Genomic DNA, 18,916 nt, shown 5'->3' on the forward strand with positions numbered 1-18,916 from the left:
ATAGAATATGAATAGCTGAATTAACTCCTATAAAATGAACTCCTAAATAAAAGAGCAACAAAAGGAATTAAAAAAGGCATTCACTAAAAGTCAATTATACATAAAAAAATATAATTTTGAAATATCAATGTAATTTATATGTACATTAGACAATATACAATAAAAGATCATATCAGGAGACAGAAACGCCACATTTTAAAAAAGGAGATAAGATCTGAGCAGTTCAAAGTGTGGAAGTGCCGAGTCATTCACAGAGCAGATGACAGTCGACAGTGACAGCCATTCAAGTAATCATATCACAGTGACATGATCCGAGGTAATTGGGGACATGACACTCTAGAATCAGCTGCTACCCATTTTCTCTCACTCTTTCTCTCTCTGACACACACACATCCACACACACGCACACACACACACACACACACACACACACACGCACACACACACACACACGCGCGCGTGCGCGCACACACACACACACACACACACACACACACACACGTACAGATTGCATGAAATGTGAGAAATCTGCTGAGAGCACCAGTAACAAATTGATGAGGCGGATTGCATCCTTAAATAATCAGTAAACACGTGTAGACCAACTGCAGCGACAACCGAACCAACGTCCACACGTGGAAATAGTGCATCAGCCAGCCACCATCAGCTTTGTAAACACGTTTTTTTTTTTTTACTGCGGTAGAAACAATGACTGCACCCGTCCTGCAGGGGATGCCTCCTCCGTGTTCCACACGTCTGTCTATTGCTGACCAATAAGGAGGCATGGTGACGTCAAAAAATAAGTGCTGTCCAAAAAGGCTGTCACGGTTGCAGAGTCTTTAGCAGCAATAGGTTTGAAGGTACTTGCAGGTACTGTAATTATTCATCTTCTTCCATTTTTTTTTCTTTACGTCAAGGTACATGAGTGGTTTTTGCAAGCCAATTGAAATTCAAAGTAGATTTAAAGAAGCCCTTTATTGTGGAAGTTGGCAAGATGGATGAGTTAGATTTTAGAGTTGACATCTCTGCCATGCAGCCGCTGTGCACGGTTAGATGGACAACGGACCTTAAGCAGAGCAGAACCAGAAGCGGAGCGTAACACACGTGAGGAGACACAGGCCTCGGCTGTACTTACATGGCAGGAAGCGATGCTGTGTCACTGCTGCTGAGGTCTCCAGTCCAGTGTCTGTGTGTGTGTGTGTGTGTGTGTGCGTGTGTGTGTGTTTGTGTGTGTGCGCGCGCCATTTTTCACAACAGAGTTCTGACAGAATATGTGTTTGTCTGAGTGAGACGATGTTAATTTAATTTGCAAGGCGAGATGGACTGATGTGTGCATGAGTAAGAGAGTAAGAGAGTGAGAGAGTGCAGTGTAGGTGTGTGTGTGTGTGTGTGTGTGCGCGTGTGCGTGTTTGTCCTTGCTGAAGAGCAAACTGGAAGCAGTGCTGCCTCCGGGCTGCCGGGCACTAAATGACATTCAGGCTTTGCCCACCCAAAAGGGGGCCGTCGCTGTCGCACAGTGATGATGCAGAAAAAAAGGAAAACAGCCGGCAGCTCATCCTGAAGCCGCCGCCGCTGCTGCTGCTGATGAAGCAGCCTCGTGCTGCGGTAAGCAACGTGAACGTGAGGCGAAGCGCTCCGATGCTCCGACAAAAAAAAGGATCAGATTTAAGGCAACAGAGGCAGAAGCCCGACAGGATTGCTGTCTGGTGCACCATTCTGGCTCGTCTATCCAGCCAAGGCGTGGGCAAACTACGGCCAGGGGGCCATATGCGGCCTGTTAAGCTTTTTAAACTGGCCCACCAAACTAGAAGAAATAATATTACTAGTAAGTAAGTAATAAAATAGCTGTATTTCATTGTTCATTTTCAACTGATACTAAAGCACTAAAGCATGTCTTCTACATATCCCAAGATAGATTTTTCCACCTATGAAGTTGGTCACTAAAACACTCCATCCATCTGCTTCTGCTCTGGCCCCTCTGTCAAATTTTAGAACCCACTGTGGCCCACTGGTCAAAAAGTTTGCCCACCCTTCAAATGTTCTGCATAATATAGTGGCTTTTTTTTTTTTAGTTTGTCAGTTCATTATGATAAGACTTCTTCTTTCTTTTTTCTTTTTTTTTTTTTAAAGCTATTTTGTATATATTTTTTTAAAACAACTGCTCACTTAGTGGTGGGTGGCTGTGTTCATAACTATGACAAAAGACAACCCTCGCTCGCAGCCGCTGCCTCTGGGTTCCCTCGGCACTAAAACGGAACCGACTGCTCGCAGAAGCTGCGTGACTTGTTTACCTGGAAGCGGAGGATGATGGTCCAGATGAGGCCCAGGGTGAGGCGGTGGTTTCCGTCCACGATGTCGTGGGAACCGACATTTTCCAGGTGGACTCTTTGCTCTTTGAGGAACTGGAGCGCCTTGTCCACGTTCTCCAGGCAGTGGATCCGCATGCGACCCCTCGTCGGCCTCGGCTTTGGGAAAACAAGAAATGACAGCCGCACTGAATCTACCTAACCCCGTTTGGCTCTCGAAATTCTTTTTTTTTTTTTTTTTTTGCTTGCCTCCCCTAAATTAAGTTATCATCTCAGCCTTCTGCGCTCCTGGATTTCTAACTTTGTTTTCGGCTCTCCTCCTGTTAAAGGAGACCCTACTAACAACATTTACGTCTCTCAATTTATTATTCTTCAGACAGGCAGCAAAAAAAGTTCAGACCAAAGACAAATTAAAGAAAAAAAATAATAATAAAAAAGCAGAAAGTGATATGAAATCCAATTATGATGATCTCTTTAGATGATGTTCCCACCAGCAGCTCGCCGCTGAGGACCTCCAGCAGCCTGGTGAGCATGTATCCATCCCTCAGGTCGTTGTAGAGGTCAGATATGCGACAGGACACTCTGGAGAGGTGGGAGTTAACCCACTTGGTGAAGGTCTTCTTCTGCACCGCATCTCGTTCATCTGCCCAAATACACAAGAGTCGGCGACAGAGGGATGAAAGAAATATGAAGTGCGTCAAACCTTATTGCTGATGTCATCGGCTGACACTACGTTTGAGAAGAGGGTGCCGTGGACCTCTGACCTGCCAAGGCCTTGATGCGGGAGCACTCAAACAGCTTGGAGCTGGTGACCTCCGTCTCCCAGAACCCCGAGCCAATCTGTCGGTTGTTGTTGTTCAGTTGGCGCTGGGCTTCGGCGTTGTCCAGATCCGGGGAGGCATTAGCCATCGCGCCCAACACCCTGCAACAACACACATATAGTATGTAATGTATCTTCTTTTCACAGTGAGAGCCATAGGAACCACTGAAACCATAAACACTGGCACAAGAGTGAAGCCCGAATCTATAAGCTGCAGTTCTGCGTCACCCACTCATCAGTTGTGAGCAGGATTTCTCATGTTTCACGGGAAAATGTTTCAGAGACATAGAAAAATTTGAAAAAGGCAATTGAAGGTCCAACGTGAAAAAAAGCATTAATCCTTTGATGGTCTCACATTGTGCTTCCCGAACACTATCACACATCAAGACTGTCAGTCAACTCTACAGAAATAGAACGTCCAACTTTTAGTTTTAGCTGTGGATACAAGCCCATTGTGATGTCACAAAGGGCACTGGTGATGGCAAGGCTTCAAGCCGCCAGGCGGTGATATTCAGTCATCTGTGCGGATTTCTGAAAAGGCCAAGATGAATCAGGCTAGAAAATCTTGTTTCTTTATTATTTTGTGGTCTTTGTGAAGTCACAGTGGGAGCAGATACTTCAATGATCCTGCACTACCAGGAAGCTTTAAGCAGTATTTTTGCACGAGGCAGTAAACAGAGGGCTAAATGTGCTGTTTTCTGAAGCTCTACACAGTTTTATTTTTGGATAAATAATCATCGAGTCTGAAATGAAAAACAACAACCTGACGCCGGCTTTAATACAGGAACTGCTTAACTTGACTCCCACGTCTATATAAAAACAACATTAAAGCGTGCACCGTGCACGCACCCATGCTCATGCATATAAAGGGTAGCAGTCACCGTGGTGTGAACAGGAGCCATCAACACTCTGCCGTTCCTGCCCTACGTATGAGCGACATGCATCCCCACAGGTAAGCCGAGTTCACACTTCTTATAAATAATCTGTGAGTGACCGCACACGGCGTGACAAGATTCACCACGTCTGGCCTGATTGTGGTTCTCACAGTGTATCTCAGCCAGAGTTCACACCAAGTCCAGCACTGTCGTGCGGCGTTATTGTCGAACCGGAGTCAACTTCGTGAAACTTTACGGTGTTGACACTGTGCGTCAGACACATCAGCGAGGACGACGCCACTGAACTTCCGGGTTATTTTTACAGCCTACTGAGGTGAATGCATGATGCTGTGATTTGCCAAATCTCACTTTGAACAGCAACCCAAAGTGACCCCAGTTGAGCATACTTGCTTCATATTAGGTACAAACTCACATTGTCTGTTGCAAAGCCCTATCAACAAATACTTAAATGTAAAATATCAGGAGACATAGATGGTCTGTTCTCTTACCCTTTAGATGCAATCTTCCCCCAAAACCTGGGAGATGTCCTGCTTACCCTTGGCTGGTATCTACTTGACATTATCAGCCCTACCCTTGGCTGGGTTCCCGAGAGTTCAAACTGGACAGTGTTGTCTTTTTTTTTTTTCACTTGCCCTTGAACTCACCTCAATAACTACAGACCTGAACATTGACAAATCACTGGACAAGAACATTGTTCACTTTTCACATCAGCTGAACAATCAAGTCTGTTCGGCTCCTTGTCTTTGTCCCCTCACAAACGTGTAGAAACAACAAAGTGGCCGTTGCTGTAAATGGGCTGTTTGGATTCAAAACCAAAGATATGAAAATGCTCAGAATATGGGACCTTTGATCACTGCCTGAATCCTTTAACTCTTGGTTACGTGTCACATTTTGTATATTGGTACCACAAAAAAAAATCTGACCTCGAATGGGTCTGCTTCCAGCACACAGCTCAAGTCAGGACTCCAGAAATAACAGCAGCTTCGATATCATGAATGATTCAGCGCTGGCCTAAGGTATCAGACGTCTTCACAAAAACCAAGTTAAAAAATCTCTCTGATCATTAGGATGATGGTTGTCGGTAAAAGTCACTTTGAAACCTTTTTCATGGTCGCCCAAGAAGCAAAAATCATAAAAAATCATCTCCCTACACTGAAAAACACATGCACAGCATTTTTAGAACATAAAAAGTACAAAAAGCAGATTTCTTTTTTTTTTTGTATGACACATTTTTCGTACCTTCCTGAAAGCAAACAATCTCACGGATCCAAACATTCATGACTGGTTTCGGGTGCACATTGTTTGCAGTTCCAGAATGGTCTGTGCCTGCGCAGGCTGCTTATAAAAATGGTGAGCTGTTGTGCGTTTGGGGCAGCTGAGAAGGGCCTTGAAAATGCTGCAGCCTTGGGGGCCGCAGCGCTACTTCAACGCAGCCGTGCTCCTCCCCCATCCGTCTTTGTGTTATGGATGGACAATACATTGCAACGGTTTGTCTTAGAGCAGATGTGCCCACAGGACATTAAATATACCGCTTGGTGCGCCGGACCAAAGTGGCTCACAATAGGGGGAGAAACTGTGCACTTTACATTATTTACAGCTTGTCTGATCATAAGGAACCTAAACTATAAATACAAAATAAGACATAATTATAAACACAATCCAGCTTTGCATTTGCTTAAGATTGGAAATAAAGAAAAGAAATCTTGTAGACTTAGACATTTTTTTTTTAGACTTAGACTTTTTATTTGTCATTTAAAAACACTCACTTCTCAGTGTACATTTAAAAACGAAATTCCGACGCACCAACTACCAAAAAAAACAACAATGACAACACAAAAGAGAAACAATACAGTGAGATTAACTGTAGATTAACTATGGTTGTTTCTTAAAATACTGAGAACGATTCAGCTCTTATACTATTTTCAACCCAATTTCGTCATTCGGTTGTTTTTCTTGACTGCACCGCGGAGCAGGAACGTCCGAGCTCACGGCTGTCGCTACCAGTAAAACACAGGAAAACAACATCGCCATGTCGAGTAAATGTCACCGTGCCGAACACAGAGCGGAGGGGAAGTTGTGCACTTAGGAGTTCTCCCTGAAGATGAAACCAGCGTGACAGTGCTTTGGTGCTTATCTGGAGGCGATGCAAATAGAGGCTGATGGAGAGCACAGCAGCAGTGAAACCTGCTGAAAACCCACCGACTTGGATTGATGGCGACTATAAGAAATTCCTTTCGTGCCAAAATGCATTTCTTCATTATTCACATATAAAGTTATCTTCAATATCACACATTTTCTTTAAAACGGCAATAAAAATGGATTGGAGCATGTAGCTTCTCTTGTCGGTTTCAAACCTGTGTAATTAAGAAGTCAGGTGTAAAACATTAAATTATTAAAGAACATGTATGACAGCCACTTTCAGAGCTTTACTGTTCCATCCTGGAGTCCAGTAAAGCAGCCTATGATTAATGATCTAAAAGTGATGCTTACTTTGTTTGAGGGAAATAAAAACAGGGCTGATTTCCATAAAAATGCGTTTCAGCTGACAGCAAGCAAAATGTGGACGGTCACTGACAGGCCCAGAATATTGTTGGAAGAACCAAGAGCATCACCAAAGTGGATTTTTTTTCCCGGAATAATAACAATACGAGTGTGAGTCAGACGCCTTTTCATGCCGCTGGGCCGTGGTGCTGCCTGATGATGTGCCTTCAGATGCTGCAAATAAACAGGCAACATGTTTAATCTCTCAGTCCCTGAACGTTTTTCACCCACCACGTCCCTGTGACGCAAATGTTTGGCCAGATTTTTTCTGATGCTACACAGAGACACACAGGGAGGTCTTTGAGAGTGTATTAAAACCAAAACTGAAAAATATAGATTGATGAATACAGTCGAAATACTGTGTGTGTGTGTGTGTGTGTGTGTGTGTGTGTGTGTGTGTGTGACCTCCGTTCTCCTTGCCGTGATCACTGCCTAACCTCAACCACCTGGCATCTTTCAATCAATCAAAGTCACAGCTCACATGACTGCTCTGATGTGTGTGTGTGTGTGTGTGTGTGTGTGTGTGTGTGTGTGTGTGAGAGGGTGTATTTGTCAGACAGACTCGGCTCGGTTGCCTGAGGCTGGTTCTTTCCTTCACAGCTGAGACTGATTATTAGAATAAAGGTGATAAAAAAAAAATCACACACGCACGCACACGCACACACACACACACACTATGGGTTATGTTCTGCAGCTGTTCGAGGCTCCTACTTTATATGGAAAGATCTAAACAGTCGGGGATGGGGACCAAAACAATGGGATTGGAAAAAATATTCCTCTAGGCACATACAGTACATATTTGCTTTGTGATCGTTTCTTAATTTTATTTTCCTTGTAAACACTTTTTGGTGATTACTGGAGGCAAAGGAAGCAGGAAGTGGCGGTCAAACTGGCGGTCAAACAAAGTAAGAAGAAAAAAAAGTAACGCCACGGCGTTTTGACCATCTGTGTGTCTCCGTTTGTCACTGCCTCAGAATGTATCACTTAACTTTTAACAGAACAACTTTTAATGCGTTTTTGTACTTGATCCAAAAAAAACAACCAACAACAATCACAATTGTACCTTTAAACTTAGAGGGAAGCAGCAAATCCTCATATTTAGAGGGGTTTGATGATCAAAATTATCATTGATTATCCTTCCATTGATCTGCTGTTCAGTCATCAGTGTGTCAGCACTTTGGGCATTGTGTGTGTGTGTGTGTGTGTGTGTATGCGTGTGTGGCTAGCTGCGCTCTCCTTCAAACCACTCAGTATTATTATTATTGCCCCCTCTCCCATCCGAGCTGTTCTGTCGTTCTGTCGTTGTTGGTAACGGTGATAAATCACATCACGCCAATAGTGCAATGAAAGTGTCGACTCTCTGCCTTTCTGCCCCCTCCTTGTATCTCTCGCACTGCTTCAGCGGCCCCTCGCTGATCGTCCACTGATCCCCCCGCTCCCCTCCTGATCCTCGCCTCGGTCAGGTCCTCAAGACACCTTCTTTGACCGGGACGTATTTGCTAAAGATATTTAGTTTTCCTCCAGCTGTGTTTTGCAGCATCTGCTTTTTAAAGACGCGTTTCAGAAGCCTGTTTAAAGCGACGCTGTTATCGCTGTTATTTTTAGGACGCTGCAAAACAATAGCTGTCATTTCTGAAAGGTTGATGTAAAACTTTTGAAACTGCCTCTGTGTAATATGGGCAACAAAGCCACACTGCGTAGATGCTACTGACTGTGTGGCTCAGAATGTTGGGCAGGCAACAAGAGCTATATGGTGCTATTCCAGGCTACTGGTGCTCCGTGTCCAATACTGGGGATCCTTGTTACATGTTAACGAACTGCAAAAAAGGTTTGAGTTTGAAAATAAAACTTCATCTTTGCTTTAAATATATACTGGGAACGAGTGCAGTTTAATTTAATTTGGTTGAATATTCAGGACAGGGCCTGTGCAGATGCATTCCAAGGAAATTTAGGCTGATAATCAATGTCATTTTTTGCAACCGTGTCACAATGGAAGCATTGATCAGTGAGGAGAGTCACAATCAGTGTGGGCTATAAAGATTTCCAAGAAAGTGTACATGAAAGAAGGAGGCAGCAGTCACCGTGAATCAATCAGCAGCAGCAGCAGCAGCAGCAGCAGCAGCAGCTCTCTGTCTGTTTCTCTGAGGCTTCATCCACCTCCTCACATGATCACACAGTCTGTCAGGCATTTATCACGGCCTCAACTGAGAAAGGTCAGGAACAACTGCACGAGAACATCCGCGACACCAGAGCTAAAACGCAACATCCTAAACTTTATCCAGGGGTGATCTCACGTCCTAAAAATATCCCCCCCAAAAAACCTGCGTCTGTTCCTTCAAGGATGCAAAGCTCCGTCTCTCTCTCTCTCTCTCTCTCTCTCTCTCTCTCTCTCAGCGGATCCTTCAACTCTGACGTCACGCACTTTACACACTGCACTGAGTCACTTCCACTCGCATCACCTCGGCCGAGTGAAACATCTGCAAGCCGGAGCAGCACCAACAGCAGTAGCAGCAGCAGCAGCAGGCGACGCCCAGTTCTGAGTCGGCAGAACTACAAGTCTTCACCGAGACTGACACATTTACGGAGTGGAAAACAGTGCAGTGGAGTAGCAGCAGAGAGCTCCAGTGTCCCAGAGCTGGGCCGCATTATCTTGGAGCAGGACAGGAAGAGATGAGACAACCAGGAACAGACCTATTGCTGTGTAAGATTTAACAAAACTATTTTTTTGCTATATTATTTTTTTTTCTTCCCCAGAACTAGCAACTTGTCCGGGGTGTAACCCAGCCATCACCCCAGGACAGCTGGGACAGGCTCCAGCAGACCCCCGCAACCCTGAGAGCAGGAGGAAGCGGGCACATTTTTTACTTTCCCAACCTAAATTCATAATCTCAAAAGTAATTAGCAGATTAGAAGTAGAGAAGTTTTAGAATTCCACATGAGAGGCGTGGTATGAAGACGCTACAAATCTTACAAAGTTTAGTGGATTTTGTGGATTTTTCTGATGACAGACAAACCGAAACAGCTCAAAGTTTAACAATGTCTGTTGGTGACAGGTGGTGCATCATGCAGATAAAATACCATCTGGAGTGTTTTGCCAAACGGGCTCCTTGGCCATAACTTGACCTCCAAACTTCCAGTTAACTGCTGATAAAGCTAATCCAGTCGCTGAATTAAATGTTTAATTTTACAGTAAGTGTTGTTACAGTGATGATCATCACCATCAGGAAACAAATTCAAACTCAAACTGCTCATAATTCAATTTCCTTCCCAATACCCGCAGCTCCTTACACACCAGCAAGCGTTCTCCACTGCACTTTACCTCAATGCATTGTCCACAACATAGAAATGATGAATCCATGCAAAACTGTGTAACTCTCTGCAGCTGGAATCAAACACAGCGAATCACGGCTTAGCAGTTTTTTGTTTTTTGATTGTGAGCTGCTAAAAACAGACCTCTGTTGCAACGCAACCGAAGCTTATGGGGAAAAAAATGATCAGAGTGCAATCACCCTGCGCTGAACAGCAACATCACCCCGAGGACTGAGGAACAACCGTAGAGGGGCAGGAGAAACGCTGCAAAAGTAAACTGAGGTCACGCCGCCTGACCAAAGACGCACCGGGAACTTGCGGCTGCCATAACAGCCACTTTACCCATCGACTAATCACTTCACGCTGATGCAATATTTCTTACCTCCAATCACGCAAGGACGCGTGAACCAAAAGTTAGCGGTGAGAAATAAGCCCAGATGATGCAGCATCACCAGGCCGCTCTGCTGCTGCTGCATGCTGCTTCTTGACACCTCCGTCTATTTATTTGAACGCTATTAAAGCAGCGCTGCAGACATCCATCCATCCAAGGGGCACGCATCATCTAACACATGTAAGGTGAAAGGAGACGCGCAATAGCGCGTCCCCCCCCTCCCGGGTCGGATCACTGCGGTACCCTGCACCCAAATGCAGGCCGCCGGCATCCCTCCTGCAGAAAAAGAAGGAGGGGAGAACACCACCGTGCACCTCGGCTCCTTCTTCAAGGATGGGGGGGGGGGGGGGGGGGGGGGAGAGGCAGAAATAAAACAGACACGACACCGAGGACGGACGCATCGCCTTACCCTCGGCTTCCGTGTCAGCTTCCTTCGGATTGCTTTTTGTCCCCCCCCCTCTCTCCTCCTCTGCGCCGAGACGCTGGTTGTTGGGGCGCCGGATCGATGGTGGAGGAGAGCGGCTCTTTCAATGGAGGACGCTCCGCTCGCAGTCCGGCAAGATCTCCCCCTCGATTAAGGTCCTTCTTACAGCAGGGGAGGGTTTGTCATGGTGGGAGCGCTAAAACAGCGCCGGCTGCCTCGACGACTTGCCTACCGCGGCAACGCGACGCATCCGTGCACGAAAAGGGCGCCGTGTGCCCGCAGCGGTGAGCGACCAGGGCCCGGGGACGCTGCCGTCGGTGCTGAGGATGCGAGCCGGTGGCGGAGGCTGGCGATGATGATGATGATGATATCCATAGAGGATCCCGTTTCCACCTGACACAACCTCCCCTCCTTCCTCTCCCTCCCCTCCGCTGCTGATGCTGCTGGAGAGAAAGATCAGCATTAGTGCGGCGAGCAAGGAGAGAGGGAGGGAGGGTGAGAGAGAGAGAGAGAGAGAGAGAGAGAGAGAGAGAGAGAGAGAGAGAGAGAGAACATGTGTGTGTGTGTGTGTGTGTGTGTGTGTGTGTGTGAGAGAGAGAGAGAGAGAGAGAGAGAGAGAGAGAGAGAGAGTTTGTGTTTGAGAGAAAAAGGATGGAGATACTACATTGTAGCATGATATCACAGAGCTGGAGACCAAAAGAACCCATGGAAATTATCAATGTCTGTTTCCCTCGTTGTAATTCGAATTCGCAATTTATTCAAGAATCCTCCAAAAGAATTGCTAGTTTTCCGTAGTAACAATATGTGCGACCAGTGGTCCCCAGACATGGAAAAGTGCCCCCCTAACTTTTTTTTTTTTGCTTGCTCCACCTCCATAAAATTTGTTAAAACATTCAGCAATGAATCAGCTCTTTGTGATGTCATAAAGTGCATTGGTTCTTTACTGATACCTCTCCCAGGTAAATGACAACAGTCAGGTGTTTGTTACACAACAGCTTTCATCCAAATGTGGAAGCTCCAACAAGGCATCAGTTTTGTCAGGAAGCGAAGGTTATTTTGTGCTTATTAGTATTTTCTTAATTTTATACTGCTCGGACGCTACCCAAGTATACCAAATAAACTAGATGTAGCAGTTTAAAATAATATCCGTCACTTTCGCAAAGCTGTCAAATACCTCCACGAAGAAAGGGCACATACAACAACCTAGGACGCAAAATTACAAAGGGCAACGTACTGAACAATAAACACATGTGCAGCACGACTCTTTTGATTGGTGGACCTCTGCGAGGGCGGGGTCTCAAATGCGGAAGTGAACCCATTACCTAAGGGTGCAGGGGGCGTTCCTGTCCCGCGCTTCAAATGTGGACTTGAAGCGATAAAATCACCCCGTGTCGTTCACATTTAAACCATATAACCTCGCCACTGTCGTTCGGGGGACTTGTTACATACCAGGCACAATGTCGGACTCCATCAAAAACGTCGCGATATTTGGGGCGACGGGAATGACCGGACAGGCGACCCTCGCTCAAGCGGTAGCTGCAGGTGAGGAAATCAAACCGCATACATCGATCAACGTGCAGGTTGAAGTTTCAATATCAGGTTAACATAACGGCATCGCGTCAGGGACGCGCTTTTGTTCAGACTGCTGTAAAGTAGCGCTTTGTTTTAGAACAATGTGTTTATTATGTATTCATTAAAATGTGTCACCTGTCTGCAGCAAAAATGTCAGTTTTAATGTGCATTTATGCAATTTGCAAACTGCACTGTCCATTAAAAATATTATTTCATGTATATCAAGGTATTTGCACTGTTAATCACTGTCAATATTGGAATTTCCCCCCCCCCCCCAAATTCACCACTCAAAATTTTTGGTTGTGGATAATGTATGCAGGTGTATAACCTTGAACATAGATGAACCTTGCATAATTTCTGTATTAAAATCTTTAAAACGTTATCTTTAGACAGTTTGCTAAAAAAAAAAAAAACAAACAAAAAAAAACACACCATACGATTTGAAATGGTGTCCTTTCACCAAGTGTCAGTAAGTGCTGAGTCATAAAATGGTCATGTGAGTAGTTACTTTGCTGAGTCATTGCAGGCTGGACCTTGGCATGGAGGTGTGATAGTGGGAGATATTCTCTATCTCCCTTCCACAGGAAGGGTGGGATCACTGGTGACAACCACCACAAAAAAGTTTTTATTTTTTTATTTTTTTATTTTTTTATTTTAAATAAGGTTCATGCCACAGGCCTTTAACCAACCAGGTGCAGCTGACAGCCACAAAATGATTGCAGCAAACAAAGTGAATTGTCAGGATGTCACCAACATTCCCCACTTCTCCTTCCACTTCCTCTTTTGAAGTTATTGGTCAAGATAATATGAACTCCATGTTGCTTGAATGTATGTGTTGCTGCATTATTACGTACATAATTCATTTGCTTTTCTCCTGATTTAATCTTGAGGATTATGGTTGAAATAACGTGTTGGAAGGGTTATCTCATGATCTATTTCATTCCATGTTTCCTCAGGATACAATGTGACTGTGTTGGTCCGGGACCCTGCCAGGCTGCCCGCTGACCACAAAGCAGCCAATGTGGTGGTAGGTGATGTTCAGAAAAAAGACGACGTGAAGAAGGCCTTGGAAGGCCAGGATGCTGTCATCATTGTCCTTGGAACCAGGAACGATCTCAGTAAGGATCGAGAGTTTAAAGTACACATAAAGCAAACAATGCAATAATAACAGTTATGAAGGAAACATATACTGTACATGAAATGTATTTAACTATTAGCGAAAGCGAACTAAGCTTTCCTAGTGTTTCCACAATTATATATTTAAAATGTAAGACATCTGCTAATACCAATCCTAAAAAACGATTTAGTTTGGAATTTACACCTCTACCTTGTTGTGATTCTGTGATTTTGTCTGTGCTCATCAGATGCAACTACAATGATGTCTGAAGGAACCAAGAACATCGTACAGGTCATGAAGGCTCGTGGCATCCGCAAAGTGGTCGGCTGCTTGTCAGGTAAATCTGACAGTCACAAATACATGTTGAAGAAAATTATATGACACTGTTTTGTAGTATAGTATTTTTTGTATTTTCTTTTACTTACTTTAAAAAAAAAAAAAAAAAAAAGGCAGCTAAAACTGAAAGTAAAATGAATGAGAACTACATTGAAAAATTTGTGGCAGCAGTTTGTTTCATGTGGTGTCAACCACAAAATACCTATTTTGCTTCAATGCTACAATAACTACAATATGACTAGACAAGATGATTTCAAATGACAGTTGATGAAAATTGTAAAATGTTAACTAAAACAATCAGATCTGCATATTGCAGAGTAAACAATAATTTTTGTCCGTCGATTTTTTTTTTGTGTAAGTACTGTTTTTTACTTTTTTGTTGCATGAATTTATGTAACTGCTTAGGTAAATATCTCTCCACTGTGCTCTATCCCTGTGCATTATGTGTATCCCCTGCAGCCTTCTTGCTGTGGGATCGAGCTAAAATCCCTCCCCGTATGTTGCCGCTGACGGAGGACCATGACAGGATGTACAATGTGCTGAAAACATCAGAGCTGGACTATGTAGCTGTCATGCCGCCTCACATTGGAGGTTTGTAAGAAATATAAAAAAAAGGATTGCTATTTTGACATAATTTCAATTTTACATTATCAATGTATGATTACCTAAGTACAACTCAATAAAGCATGAGTATATTTTTTCATGTCTGATTTGTTTTTCTGCTTTTTGCTCCCTCTAGGGGATCTTCCTCTGACAGACACTTACATGGCAACAGAGAACATGCTGAGAGGAAGAGCCATTTCTAAGCACGACCTGGGACATTTCTTTGTCAAGTGTCTGTCGACCTCAGAGTGGGATGGCAAATCAGTGGGAGTGTGGGGAGAGTACAAATAGGGCTGAGCAGTGTACTGCTGAAGTCCTGGAAACTGTGAAGGCATTTATATATCAACACAGCTACTTGTTTCATAGGGAAAAATATTGTATTTTTACTGAAGTTAATAAATGGAAGGATGTTCATGGTATGTAGAATAATTGCCTTCACTACAAGAATCCAGTAAGAATACTAAGTGGCTTTGTTTACTCTAATAATTACAAGCAATTGTATCCTATATTTTAATATAAAGTGGATTTTATTAGCAGTTGAAACTACAATACTTTGAGAGTGCCAGATCTTACAAGTTTACAGGTTTCTTCATGAGATGATGTTTTCTTGTGTGTGTTTTTTTTTAAAGTAAGACTATTCCAGTTTGTAATTGTGCAAATTATCCTTGTTAAAAATGAACAAAAAAGTAAAACATCATATGAGCTCTTTATCGAAACCCATCTTTCACAAGTGATGAGCATAAAGATATGAATGACAATTGTTACCATGTTTTTGGAAATCAACCAATAAAACACATACAAAATGAAGCCAATTGCGAATAGTAGCTAATTACACTGACTGAAGCGTTGTGTGTAAACACAGGGGACCGGAATTATTTTCAAAACTGCAATTAATGAACTGACTAGCTTCATTGAACTGGCTAACTTTAAGGCTCATGTTTATTTCTGAAATAAAATACCGGCATTTGTTTCATGTCTTGTCCAATATATTAAATCACTATAGTGGTTGATTTTGGAAATATTTTAGTTCATAGTTTTCTTACCTTTTCGAATGTTTTTAAGGAATATGAGAACAAAACAGCAACGCTGTGAAGAGAGAACATTTTTCTTTTTAAGGTCGATCTTACGTAGGTTGATAGGGTTAAAAACGTCATTACCCATAATGCATTTCGACTCAGCCAACCCCCAACCACAAACGTTTTTGCGTAAAAACTCAAATCACGCGCGGGAGAAGTAGTACCGAGCCGGTTGTTCGCATAAGAAAGTTGCTCGTCCTCGGTGTTTTTAATCTTTACGAGTTTGATAAAGTATTTTTTTCCCCTAACACTCACAACATTTTTTTTTAATGCGTAGAACAAAGCACTCGACGGCGAATTCATCTTTGTTGGTCGAAGGTAAAGTTGGATTGCGACACAAACAGGAGCGGCGACGTCGAGGAGAGACGGGAAGTGATTCAACAGGTCTGGTCGGCTTTTGCTTATTTTCAAAACTTACGCCATGTGTAACGTTCATATATCTTTGTTTTTTCTCTTCCGCACCCAATTGAACGAACTATTTCGACACGTTTCAAGTTAATACACACGCGGCAAAGCAACCGATTTCGAAAGTTTTCTCTTTCCCTCTAAAACTGCGAAACTAGCTAACGTTGCAACCCCCACCCACGCTAACAGAGGGAAACTTGTTTAAAGCGGGTTTCCTCCCAATAAAGAATCAAAAACACACAAATGGCTTACAAGTCACGTGTTAAAGTATATATGTTAAGCAAGTGATTATCTTCACTTGAGTACACTAAACAAAATAAGGGTAAATAAAAATGTTACCACTTGAAGCGAAACCAAAAAGTTGTCCAGAAGATTGCCACGAGTTTAAAGTGCTATCAAACCAGGTTTGTGTCTTTCCCTCTTTCGTTCCGGTCCATATTATTACCCCCCCCCCCCCCAAAAAAAAAAAAATTAAAAAAAAATTAGCGTTATTAAGGCTGTACCGTCGAAATGGAATTCTACATCCGCGACCGTTGTCGAATAAGTTATTTTAACGAGCTAATTTCTCACCAGCCCTTTCAAAGCCTGTTGACCGTATAGGTGATCTAATGGCATTAGTAATAAACAACACCATGAAAACACAGAGGCTGCGGTTATTAGATGCATCCTTTAGCTATGGGGGATACATATTCTGTCCCCTCACCTAATCACCCATACCGACACTAATATTCTATTGCTTTGTTGTTGTTTTTTGCTTTTTGTTGTTGCTGTTATCCATTTCAAATTCTATTTCTGTATCTGCAGTCCCAAGATGATCACTTGTGGCCAGAAACGCAAGCTCCCCTCGGAAGACGACGAGGTCTCTGACAGGAGTAGCCCCCTGTGGGAGAGCCAGCGGCAGTTTGTTTTCTCGGTCTCGCTCAACAAGTACCAGCGGAGTCAGGAGCTCCCGGAGCCCAGCCTCCGACGATCCGTCCTAATAGCCAACACGCTGCGGCAGGTCAGCCTGCAGCCCTCACACGCACCCGCTGTTGACACCGCGGTGCTGCTGTCCCAGTCACCTTGTGCCTCCTCATCTGCAGATCATGAAAATGCCACCCAGGGAGCAGGATTTCACTCTTCGCTGATGTTCGCTATTAGCGACTCGGCGCCCTCCGGCTGCCCGCCGGTTTCTTCAGATAACCCGCATTCGACCGCGAGCCCCCACTGCAGCGCGTCGAACGCCTTTCTCTCTGAAATGGACACAAGTGAGGACTGGGGGTCGATGTCAATGGACTCTGACCTCTGTCTCTCATCTGCCATCTCCTCCATTCTCGCCACACTGGACTCCAACATGGATGGGAGCCAGCAGGCGACTGCACGGAGCCCTCTCAGGTCTGTGGAGAACCTGCTGGGGCCTTGTGAGGGAGCCAAGCAGGACGTGCGGGGTTATGGTGGAGGAGCGGAGCAGCAGGTGGAGTACAGACTGCGGGAGAGCTGCGCAGAGCTGATGAGATCCAGCTACCACAGCGATTTCACCGTGCAGGAGCTTTTCCAGGACGTCGACACGTCCCTGCTGGAGACGGAGATGGCGGTGCTGGGGCTGGTCGGCAGTGAAGGCGGATACCCCGCTGCAGATGACCTCCTGCGATACCTTCCACCATTGTCCTCCTGTCCGCCGTCTGCCTCGCACCCGTTCTCCTTCTCGCTCAACCAGAATCTGAAGTGCCTGCCTTCACTCTCCTCATTCAGCCCCTTGACTTCCTCGCCCTCTTCTTCGCTCTCTCTGTCTCCCCCGACTTTCCCCATTCACATGAGGGATGGGCTCGAGTCTGAGCATCTGATGGAGATCCTGGTGGAGTCTTGAGCTGCCATCGAATTGAATGAAAGAGATTCTGAAGAAACTGCCCTCTTCCGTCAAATCCGTTGTAATACTGACTTATGTCTTTGATGTATCGTTCACTAAAGTGTCTTACGGTCTTTGGAAAAAAAATTACTAAGAATGCTCTTGCAACAGTTGAAATTGTTTCGTGTCTGCGACAGATGAAGTTCTAAGGGAGAGCTGGTGCTTGTAGCTGTAGTTTGAGGTTTTTTGAATGGTTTTCTAGCAGAAAGACAAAAAAGGTCCAGTCACTGCGGACCTGTTTGAGGAAGTAAAACTCTCTCCCCGCCCCCAGATGACTAAGCAGTGAGTCGAAGCAGCTATTTTGAGTGATGGAATTGAGGATGTTCCGTCTTGCGGAACATTCAAATGAATTCAGTGAACGGGGAAAACTCAGTGAGAGATTTTAAAGAGCAGCATTTGTTTTTAGAGCCAAGCATCACATTTTAAGCAATCCTGTGTTCATATTGAACAAATCTAGAAATGAGTGAGGGGGAGAAATTATGTGTTCGTGTACTGGTCTTGGCTGATACAAGGGTGAAATTTAATTAGCTCTGACATAATGTGATTCGACTGATATTGAGGGGAAAGGTTGCAACACTAATTTTTATCTGATCTTCTGTGAAGACCTTTAATTGAGTATTTTTTTATTTGTATTTTTTTTAATAATAAAAAAACAGTGACAATATGTCACGCTCAGAAATCCTGACAAAAGTTTGAGCATTTACAGTACAATTGGCCAATGCTAAACAACCTATAAGAAATGGACCATTGTGTGTGAACCCTCCTGGCTCGTCACTCTTGGTTGTTGTTTTTCTTTTTCGTGTAACAAGTAGGCGGAGTGAGATCATGTTTCCAGTATTAGAAGCACAAATAGTGAAAAAATGCTTGATGGAGAAGTTGCTGTAACTTACTGTAACTGTTGATGATGAGAGATTACTTGACTGTAGGTAATGCTGTGACCTTCCAGGCCGCCGGCATGAGAGGTCCGCCTCAGTCCGACTTTTTAACAGATGGGTTTTCATTCCATACCGAACTGTACATTTACACAACACATTGTCATGGCCCCCTCGTTCCATTGTGCAGACTGCAGTGCCACAAGCACCGTGTAACAACTTTTGTTATGCAGATGAGATTTTGACGCGAGTGCCCCTGGTGCCTTCAGCCTCATTGTGCCACGCTGACTGAATGAAGTCCAGATGGTGTTTTCTCTGACCTCGGCGTACAGTTGTTCTAAACTGTCCGCAGGTCTGTTGCGACAT

At 44.2% G+C, this 18,916-nt stretch overlaps 3 protein-coding genes across 4 annotated transcripts in view; 2 read left to right on the top strand and 1 right to left on the bottom strand.

Annotated features, from left to right (window-relative positions):
* Positions 1 to 11,252, bottom strand: part of sptbn4b (spectrin, beta, non-erythrocytic 4b) — a 51,028-nt gene extending 39,776 nt beyond the window's left edge. The window contains exons 1-4 of the mRNA XM_076036582.1: positions 10,670 to 11,252; positions 3,068 to 3,225; positions 2,795 to 2,946; positions 2,289 to 2,462 (exon numbers count right to left, since the gene is read on the bottom strand). Coding sequence (XP_075892697.1) covers positions 2,289 to 2,462; positions 2,795 to 2,946; positions 3,068 to 3,212 — 471 coding nt within the window. The 5' untranslated portion in view covers positions 3,213 to 3,225; positions 10,670 to 11,252. The remainder of the gene's footprint in view (positions 1 to 2,288; positions 2,463 to 2,794; positions 2,947 to 3,067; positions 3,226 to 10,669) is intronic.
* Positions 11,253 to 12,046: 794 nt separating this feature from the next.
* Positions 12,047 to 15,280, top strand: blvrb (biliverdin reductase B). Its single transcript, XM_076036579.1, has 5 exons — positions 12,047 to 12,226; positions 13,213 to 13,374; positions 13,621 to 13,710; positions 14,169 to 14,300; positions 14,449 to 15,280. Exons 1-5 carry the CDS (start codon positions 12,142 to 12,144, stop codon positions 14,601 to 14,603), a joined length of 624 nt encoding a protein of 207 aa, XP_075892694.1. The 5' UTR covers positions 12,047 to 12,141; the 3' UTR covers positions 14,604 to 15,280.
* A 144-nt stretch (positions 15,281 to 15,424) lies between these two features.
* sertad3 (SERTA domain containing 3) lies at positions 15,425 to 18,313 on the top strand. 2 transcript variants are annotated; one of them, XM_076036576.1, is made up of 2 exons: positions 15,425 to 15,772; positions 16,598 to 18,313. In XM_076036576.1, exon 2 carries the CDS (start codon positions 16,605 to 16,607, stop codon positions 17,637 to 17,639), a length of 1,035 nt encoding a protein of 344 aa, XP_075892691.1. In that variant the 5' UTR covers positions 15,425 to 15,772; positions 16,598 to 16,604; the 3' UTR covers positions 17,640 to 18,313. The 2 variants fall into 2 exon arrangements, with proteins under 2 accessions (XP_075892691.1, XP_075892693.1); XM_076036578.1 differs by lacking the exon at positions 15,425 to 15,772 and adding an exon at positions 16,302 to 16,325.
* Positions 18,314 to 18,916: the final 603 nt, after the last annotated feature.

Source organism: Nelusetta ayraudi, unplaced genomic scaffold (assembly GCF_046127955.1).
Source record: "Nelusetta ayraudi isolate G7.1 ecotype Tasmania unplaced genomic scaffold, CSIRO-AGI_Nayr_v1 ptg000048l, whole genome shotgun sequence".
In the NCBI taxonomy this organism is placed as follows: domain Eukaryota; kingdom Metazoa; phylum Chordata; class Actinopteri; order Tetraodontiformes; family Monacanthidae; genus Nelusetta; species Nelusetta ayraudi.